The following is a 9,785-nucleotide window of genomic DNA, read 5'->3' on the forward strand; positions in this document are numbered from 1 at the left end:
AACGAATACAGTTTTAAACTAAGTGCATAGCTGCCAACTTACAAAATATTCATTTGGTTGCATAGTAAAAATAATTACTTCATAAGTCAGAAACACGCATGTGACACCCGTAATATAGCAACACCCATAGACTACGAAGACCGCTTAGCGTTGCTTGTTAGTCTCCGTAGGCTACGATGGCCAAAATTGAGAAAAAACTGTCCAAAAATTTAATTTAGCAAGTAGCAAGTACCAGGGTCTCATGAGTTACGAGAAGGTGTCGCCGACCGGCCGGCCGCGGCCCGGGGCGAGCCGGGCGCGTAACAAGGTATGCTCGCGCGTCTTGGCTATATATTTATTATGTCTCTAAATGCTTCATATAGTCATATTTACATTTACATTAAGCGTGTATTACTTGTGCCACCTCTACTAACATTATACTTTCGTTTGGTGAACACGACAAAAACCCTTATATCTAATTTAAGTATAGTATTTTATGCAACAGTTGTATAAGAAGGGTCAAAAAAGGCGAGTGGCGTGAGTTACAATGTGAGCCGGAGCCGAAGGCGTAGGCGAACATTGTAAAGGAATACGCCACGAGAATTTTTTGACCTACTTATACAACGTTGCATACAATATTTTTCCTACGAGTCAACAAAAATAAATCTTAATTTAGGTAAACAAATTACAGCAAAAGTATATAGCCAAGACGCGCGAGCATACCTTGTTACGCGCCCGGCCCGCCCCGGGCCGCGGCCGGCCGGTCGGCGACACCTCCTCGTAACTCATGAGGCCCTGGTACTTGCTAAATTAATTTTTTGGACTGTTTTTTCTCAATTTTGGCCACCGTAGCCTACGGAGACTAACAAGCAACGCTAAGCGGTCTTCGTAGTCTATGGGTGTTGCTATATTACGGGTGTCACATGCGTGTTTCTGACTTATGAAGTAATTATTTTAACTATGCAACCAAATGAATATTTTGTAAGTTGGCAGCAATGCACTTAGTTTAAAACTGTATTCGTTTTGGTTTTGTTAGGTTGGTAGCCATTAATCGCAGTAACGTTATAGCTTATAAAAGCACAAGAGCTTTTATGAGGAATAGACAATATAGACTTTTCTTGAAACCTTTTATGTATGTTCTTATATTCGTGTTAATGAATGCATAAATGACAGATAACAGTAGAGGAGTAGGAAATAGTATTTTATGCAACAGTTGTATAAGAAGGGTCAAAAAAGGCGAGTGGCGTGAGTTACAATGTGAGCCGGAGCCGAAGGCGTAGGCGAACATTGTAAAGGAATACGCCACGAGAATTTTTTGACCTACTTATACAACGTTGCATACAATATTTTTCCTACGAGCCAACAAAAATAAATCTTAATTTAGGTAAACAAATTACAGCAAAAGTATATAGCCAAGACGCGCGAGCATACCTTGTTCCGCGGCCGGCCGGTCAGCGACACCTTCTCGTAACTCATGAGGCCCTGGTACTTGCTACTTGCTAAATTAATTTTTTGGACAGTTTTTTCTCAATTTTGGCCACCGTAGCCTACGGAGACTAACAAGCAACGCTAAGCGGTCTTCGTAGTCTATGGGTGTTGCTATATTACGGGTGTCACATGCGTGTTTCTGACTTATGAAGTAATTATTTTTACTATGCAACCAAATGAATATTTTGTAAGTTAGCAGCAATGCACTTAGTTTAAAACTGTATTCGTTTTGGTTTTGTTAGGTTGGTAGCCATTAATCGCAGTAACGTTATAGCTTATAAAAGCACAAGAGCTTTTATGAGGAATAGACAATATAGACTTTTCTTGAAATCTTTTATGTATGTTCTTATATTCGTGTTAATGAATGCATAAATGACAGATAACAGTAGAGGAGTAGGAAAAAGCCTTAAAACATCTGCAAAATTGTAACATTTACGTAGTTAGTATAGGATATAATCCATATTCGCATGCTGATTTAATAAATTACATGGTACAAAAACTGTAAATACATTGATGTCTCTAACTATACCTACAGAAGCAAGACAATTCCTAATATATAATAAGCTAAATTGGAGCTTAAAGTATAGTAAATTGTTAACCAAGTGACGAAACGGTACCTTTCACGCGAGTTAAACAAATAGGCAAATTTGCATAATCAGTACCTAATTAAAGTAAGTCTTTTTACTATGAAGGGGAAACTTTTTGCGATAACTCAAAAACAGCTAAACTGATCATGTCCGCTATAGTTTTCATTTAATGTCTTTCTTAAGCTCTACTTCCACGATTTTTTTCATATTTTTTGGACCTATGGTTCAAAAGTTAGAGGGGGGGGGGGGACACATTTTCTTTTTCTTTCGGAGCGATTATCTCCGAATATATTCACTTTATCAAGAAATGTTTGTTGAAGATCCCTATTAGTTTTCAAAGACCTTTCCAACGATATCCCACACTGTAGGGTTGAAGCGAAAAAAAAAATTCACCCCCACTTTACGTGTTGGGGAGGTACCCAAAAAAAAAAAATTTTTTAGATTTTATTGTACGACTTTGTCGGCTTTATTGATTTATATATCCATGCCGAATTTCAGCTTTCTAGCACTAACGACCACGGAGCAAAGCCTCGGACAGACAGACAGACGGACATGGCGAAACTATAAGGGTTCCTAGTTGACTACGGAACCCTAAAAAAGGTATCAAAACCGAGGTTAGCAATTACAGACCGATTACCCTTATACCCATTCTATCTAGGATTCTTGAAAAAATTATGCAGCATATTAAAATCAGCTTTATGCTCTTTATATACTCTGCCTCTTTCGCACTCATGGGTTGTTCATATACGATGGCTTCTCTTTCTCATACTTCATCGCTCTAACGGTGAAACAGAAAAATACTCTTTCTCGGGCCCGAGATCGGGTCTGTTATCAGGCCTGATAAAGTGTGGATTTAATTGGCACTTTAGCTGTCAAAATCTTGAGCTGATGGGCTAGTTGCCAATGCTGGTAATAAAAAAAAAAAGAATCAGCTGCACTCGCCAAACGCTGCACTAACGTAGTGATTATATGCTCTTTGGGTCTAAACTTAAGCAATTTTGTATAGGTACTGTTTGTAAACGACTGTATGTTTCTAAAATATAATAAATAAATAAATAGAATGTATAGTCTGTGATATCTGTCAAGAGTGTATTTCTAACATTTCTGTATTTACGTGGTATTTACTTGGTATTTACTACAACGTAGTGGCAGTGACTATATTCTCTTAATATTTATGGGCGGCGGCGCCGCGGCGGATTGACGAGTTCATATTTACCGATACAACGTAGCGGTTGTCGTGATGGACGTGATGCATGCGTGTCGCTGCTGCCTTCGGTGTCCATCTGACAAAGACCTGGAGACGCCGTACACATATCTCGGCAAAACGGAGATATATGCCGACATGATCAAAGAGTGTTTTGATATACATGTAAGTACTACAACTTTAATAGTGAAGTAATAACAACAAAAATAAATTTAAGGCTAGCCACCATTATTCGCGACTAGCATCATTAGTTTTCTATGTTAATAAATGTCAGTACTATTTAACATGCAGCTGGTACTGGGCGGCTCGGGCTCGTGCGGTATCTGCTCGACTTGCGTCGGCCGCCTGCGAGACGCGAGCGACTTCAAGCTGCAAGTGCAGCGCAGCCATGCAGAGTTGCAGGCACTGCTTGTTAAAGGTTGGCTTAAATAACTATTTTTTTTTATCTCTTCATGTGTATTTGGTGTGTTGAAGAAAATAATGATCTATATTCAATTCTGGAAATCACTAAGGAAGACCATATGTACGGGTTACTAATTAGATGATATGCTACTACACAATATGTATCAGTCATTATACATTGAATTACTGAAATTACTGTGTCATACTGCATTTCCCATAAAAGAAAACAGAACTTTATTGATCTCATGTTGGCACACATGTGTTACAATGTTGGGGCGTTGCATTTTAATATCATAAAACTAAAGCACAATGATCCTATAATTATTATGCAACGCATTGCCACACAAAATAAGATATGCCACTAGGTACTGCTCGTTTAAAAATAAACTAGTAGCTGAGGCCTACTACTCGTTGGATGCCTATTTTCGAGTGCCAAACTAAGCAGCTTAGAATAAATAGTAACTGGTTAGTTAGCCACATAACGAATGATGTAATAATAGATTAAGTACCTAGTACTAAGACATGACATGTAAAATATATTTTATCAATAAATTATCGTATCGTATCATATCGCATCATTAGTTCATAAATTGTGACTAAGTCAAGTTTGTTACTCCTTATTTTCCTCTAAATTTTACCACATAAAGTGCCTAATTTGCGATCAGAACTTCATGCTGACTCTGTGGTTTTTTATACAAACAAGCATACAGCCCACACATAAGCTGTTGCCGTAACCTATGGATGACATCTCCAGAGGTGTTACATGTGCATTGCTGACCCTTCAAAAACCTGTACCCTCCTTTTTTGAAGAACCCCATACTGTAGACACACCTACAATCCTTTTAATCTTACAATAAAGAAATTATTATTAGCAGCAATTTTACCCTTCACTGAGCTCAGGGCTTCAGTTTAAGTACTTCAGTTGAGGAATTCTTTAAGTTTTAGGGTTTTACTACCTATTACCTAATTTTCTGTCAGCAGACTACCTCAAGAACTAGAAGGAAGATGGTTACAATTCTCTCAGTTTGTTTTTACTTTTAATAACATTGCTTGTGTTGTTCAGCGGAGTCTGCGGTCAAACCAGAGCAGGCTGATGATAGCGCGGATGATGACTCAGTGTTGGATATGTTATGTAAGTACTTGTCTGTTGACATATTTTTAGTATAACTCTTTAATTACAATACTGGTTTGTCTGTAACTGCAATGCCCTCGTATGTATATCATGTTGCCATTACAAGATGGAGCACATAAGAACACGTGATCACTACACATCAGCACACCCACACCACTGTAGTATAGAAGAGTGGCCACATATGTCAGTTGCATCAACTTGTAAGAGGATTATTTTCACTACCTACTTATAGCTACTACCAAGTTAAAAGTAAAATTTTTGCCCAAAAGTAACAACTGAAAAAAAAACCAAGGTTACCACCAAAATAGTTAAGATTAAAACTGACAAATGTACCAACATAAATGTAGGGTGGGTTATTTTTTCCATTGCCAGATGATAAAAAAAAAATGTTAATACGAGACAAGGCACGCGATCTACATTTAATAATAAAATTTAATATTATAGGACATTATTACACAAATTGACTAAGTCCCACAGTAAGCTCAATAAGGCTTGTGTTTTAGGTACCTAGACAACGATACATATAATGTATAATTATAAATACTTAAATACATAGAAAACACCCATGACTCAAGAACAAATATTCATGCTCATCACACGAATAAATGCCCTTACCAGGATTTGAACCCGGGACCATCAGCTTCGTAAGCAGGGTCACTTCCCACCGGCCAAACCGGTATTCAAAATATATGTATGTGTGCCAATGAAGCCGATGGTCCTGGGTTCGAATCCTGGGCATATATTTGTGTGATGAGCGCAGATATTTGTACCCGAGTCATGGATGTTTTCTATGTATTTAACTATTTGTATATTATGTATATCATTGTCTGAGTACCCACAACACAAGCCTTCTCGAGCTGACCGGGGGACTTAGTCAATTTGTGTAAGAATGTCCCTATAATATTTATTTATTATATGTCATATTGTAAAGGTGAAAGTTGTAGCAGCATTCCCAATTCCTACACAGGTAGCGAATATTACCATATGCGTAATTGCGATGGCAAAAAGGGAAATAATAATAATTGCTACTATCATTTTCCCTTAGACACTTCATTTATTTGGGAAAAGTAAGTGTTTAAGTTGCTGTTTAGTAATAAACAATTTATTTCTTTCATACCTCTTGCACACATGTAGGACCAAAATTATTATTTTAAATGTTTAAAATTTTGACGACCGGTTTGGCCTAGTGGGTAGTGACCTTGCCTACGAAGCTGATGGTCCCGGGTTCAAATCCTGGTAAGGGCATTTATTCGTGTGATGAGCATGGATATTTGTTCCTGAGTCATGGGTGTTTTCTATGTATTTAAGTATTTATAAATATTTATATATTATATATATCGTTGTCTAAGTACCCTCAATACAAGCATTATTGAGCTTACTGTGGGACTTAGTCAATTTGTGTAATTATGTCCTATAATATTTATGATTGTTTATTTATTTATTAAATGTTTTATTAAGTACATGTAACACAGCTCCTTGTTATTGTCCCAGATGAAGACCCGCTCGCCAAGTCGGAGACGGATGATGTGATGAGTGACGGCCACTCGTCAGCGGCGGGTTGGTAGATACTATTGTTATCCTGCTCTTCTCATTCCTGCTAATACATTCATAATGATATTCAGAGGATAGCCGCGGTACGAAGTATACCAACTTGAATAGGAAAGGCGTAATTCGTTACATCAAATAAAAGCGCCATCGCTTGAAACGATGCCGCCATACCTTTGGCCTATGCTCTATTAGATGGCGCCAATTTTGATATTTAACATTTTTAACACATCAGTGAAAGAATAAGGATTTAAAAAAAAGGCGTTTTAAAAGTTTTAATAATGTGTCGAAAGATGGTAGTAAATTTACTGTGACTACAAAGTTGACTTTGACAATCCACCTCTATTCAAAAATTCTCTTTGGTTACATAATTGATCACAAATTTGGTTTTTGGGTTAAAAGAAAACTAACCGATATTTTGCCATCCAGGCAAATTAATTACATCGTGTATCGCGTCCCATGAAATAGTAGAAAGTCTTCGAATACGATACATAAACACACGCAGTGGTGGTTATTAAATTCGGAATATTTTTTTTTATTAAAATTAAAATATCAAGATATAGGTGTGATTTTATCCTGTAATATTTAAGAAAATTAAAATTAAACTAATTTTCATTTTAGTCACTTGCGCGACATGTTTCATGCATGTATAAATTAGTTTTATGTAAGTATTTCTCACGTCAGTTTAAATTCGATTTAAGATGTATCTTATATTATATTACATAAATTTTCTTCAAGATAAAAAAATAAACTATTGGATATCGGATAAACTTAAATATGTAACTTTAACAAGTTTATGTATAGGATTGACTGCGTAATTACTTGAGTTAGCTCTATTCTAAGAATTTACAGTGTTACCCTCATGTAACAAGCCTTAATTTTTTAATTACTATGTTATTTCCCCCAACCGGTCATCAACGAATGCTGGTTCTAAGCTCGAAATTTTGAATATATTTTATATTCTCGGTATAATCCGCTAAAGCTGTGTTAATTTGTGTTTCAGTGTGTTCAGACGGCATCGCCGCCCGCGCCAGGGAACAGCTCGCGACGGCTTGTTCCGTGGTGCTCGAGCGCCTCCGCGGCGACGCCACTGCGAACAGCGGAGACAACCCATACTACTGCGAACACTGTGGCATGCATTTCAGAAACAAGACTTTTTTAAGAAAACACTTAGCAAGCACACACCTGTCGACCGGACCAAAACCATTTGCTTGTGATTTTAGTAGTACTACTTTTCAAACCAAATCGCTTGAAATCGAACAAGAGAAAAGCGAACACGGTATTACAAATTTAATGTGTGCTGAATGCGAGTATACAACAAGTTCCAAGAAAAGTTTAGAGACTCATATAAAGAGTCACTCGGTTGAGAATAACTTTAAGAGTAGTCACTATAAAGACATAAGGTCGTGTGAAAGTGATTTACACAAACACCAATCAATACACATTGATGGAAAGCCTTTTAAATATAGCGACTACGATTTGAAATGCAATCAGAGAACAAACCAAATGATACATACTGGAAAGAAGCCTTTCACATGTAGCTACTGTGGGAACAAATTCAGTCGGAAGTCACATTTAAAACTGCACCTGATGATACACACCGGGGAAAAGCCATTTAAATGTAGCAATTGCGAATACAAATGCAGGCGGAAAGATCACTTGCTAATACATCAGATGATACACACTGGGGAAAAGCCATTTAAATGTAGCTATTGCGAATACCAGTGTGGCCAGAAACATGTCTTGATAACACACCAGAAGATACACACCGGAGAGAAGCCGTACACATGTAGTTATTGCGGCTTTAGGTGCAATAATAAGTCAAACTTACTAAAACACAAAAAGAAACATACTGACGAGAAGTCTTTTCAGTGTAGCCACTGTGATTACAAATCCACTCTGAAATTCACGTTAATAAGACACCAGAGGATACACACTGCTGAGAAGCCGTACTCATGTAGTTATTGCGACTTTAGGTGCAATGATATGTCAAACTTAGGAAAACACAAAAAGAAACATACTGACGAGAAGTCTTTTTATCAGTGTCGCCACTGTGACTACAAATCCAATCTGAAATCCACGTTAAAAAGACACCAGATTATACACACTAAAGCAAAGCCATTAAAACTAACGAAAACATCATAATGTAATTAATTTTATTATGTATTCATTAATTATTTATTATGAATTTCATTATCTGGAGTTTAATTTTATTTTAATTTATTGTAATAATTCATAGATAATATTTTTGTAAAATTTGCAAGTCGTTTTGTGCGACTAGTATTCAGTCGCACAAAATGACATGCAAATTTTACAAAAATATTATCTAGCATACACTATCGCTACAAAACAACACCACTGTATTTTAGAATTAAGTTTTCTCGCAAATAAAAAATCTTTATCTTTAAGGTTTGTTTGGCGTGAATGATACAACGGTTGTTGTCTAAAAACAAATATATTCAGATATAATAACGCGTACATGCTATGTATGTACACTACACATACGTACATGTGGGGATGGGGCATAGTACACACACTACATCTTGAAGAAAAAAAAGATTAAAATATAAAACATAATCTATTTTGTTTTTCGTAAGCACTGAATAAATTTAAAGGTTGTCTGGAAGAGATCGCTCTGTAGCGATAAGGCCGCCTGTTGTTTACCTCTATCTTTATGTTTTTTATGTGTTTCCATGTACATTATTTTCAGAGGTTGTGCAATAAAGAGGATTTGTATTGTAAATTTAATAATTATAATAAAACAAGCATTACAAAAAATTCAGTGTAGATGTAAACAAACTTATTACGATAATAGCGTAGGTAAGTAGCAGATACATTAAAAATTTAAACGAAAATTAGACATAAATGAAGCACCAATGTCCAATTCAATGTTTAGTTCCAATAAAATATATACATTAATGTTAAAATGTTATAATTACGCACGCTTTGATGACGAAACGATACATTTTATATTATTTATTTTACATAATTAATATGATAAAAATATATTTTCAAACTTTATAATAAGCACATGTAAAAAAACTACAAAAATGTTAACCCGAATCAATAAACAAAAATATTTAATGCTGTATTTAAGTTTTTAATATCTGGGAGGAAAACATATTAAAACTCAAAAATGCGCGTTTTCCCAGACATAAGACTTAGCTAGATCGATTTTTCGCCCCCGATAACCCCCATATAGCAAATTTCATCGAAATTGTTAGAGCCGTTTCCGAGATCCCCGAAATATATATACAAGAATGGCTCGTCTAAAGGTATAAGATCAACTTTATGTATGCATACATGTATATTCATTTTAATTTCCTGACGCCGGTTAATCATTATAATTATACATATTTATTATGTCTCTAAATGCTTCATATATTCATATTTACTCATTTCAATAATACATCTTAAGCGTGTATTACTTGTGCCACCTCTACTAACA

At 36.0% G+C, this 9,785-nt stretch overlaps 1 protein-coding gene and 1 long non-coding RNA gene across 3 annotated transcripts in view; one reads left to right on the plus strand and one right to left on the minus strand.

Moving 5' to 3' along the window:
• Window positions 1-1,092: 1,092 nt before the first annotated feature.
• The window catches only part of LOC133530189 (uncharacterized), a 77,125-nt gene continuing 68,432 nt past the window's right edge, over window positions 1,093-9,785 (minus strand). The window contains exon 2 of the long non-coding RNA XR_009801267.1: window positions 1,093-1,410. This is a non-coding gene — a long non-coding RNA (uncharacterized LOC133530189). The remainder of the gene's footprint in view (window positions 1,411-9,785) is intronic.
• On the plus strand, window positions 2,857-8,530 carry LOC133530190 (zinc finger protein OZF-like). 2 transcript variants are annotated; one of them, XM_061868048.1, is made up of 5 exons: window positions 2,857-3,423; window positions 3,550-3,676; window positions 4,724-4,792; window positions 6,284-6,353; window positions 7,341-7,664. In XM_061868048.1, exons 1-5 carry the CDS (start codon window positions 3,295-3,297, stop codon window positions 7,552-7,554), a joined length of 609 nt encoding a protein of 202 aa, XP_061724032.1. In that variant the 5' UTR covers window positions 2,857-3,294; the 3' UTR covers window positions 7,555-7,664. The 2 variants fall into 2 exon arrangements, with proteins under 2 accessions (XP_061724032.1, XP_061724031.1); XM_061868047.1 differs by having other exon boundaries at window positions 2,962-3,423; window positions 6,284-6,349; window positions 7,341-8,530.

This window comes from Cydia pomonella, chromosome 22, assembly GCF_033807575.1.
Source record: "Cydia pomonella isolate Wapato2018A chromosome 22, ilCydPomo1, whole genome shotgun sequence".
Taxonomy (NCBI): Eukaryota; Metazoa; Arthropoda; class Insecta; order Lepidoptera; family Tortricidae; genus Cydia; species Cydia pomonella.

Bases quoted from the DNA above. Each gene is read 5' to 3' on its own strand.
- LOC133530190 (XM_061868047.1), top strand. From the start codon at position 3,295: ATGGACGTGATGCATGCGTGTCGCTGCTGCCTTCGGTGTCCATCTGAC. The intron at 3,424-3,549 runs GTAAGTACTACA...TTTAACATGCAG, and splicing joins AAGAGTGTTTTGATATACAT to CTGGTACTGGGCGGCTCGGG. The intron at 3,677-4,723 runs GTTGGCTTAAAT...TGTGTTGTTCAG, and splicing joins GCAGGCACTGCTTGTTAAAG to CGGAGTCTGCGGTCAAACCA.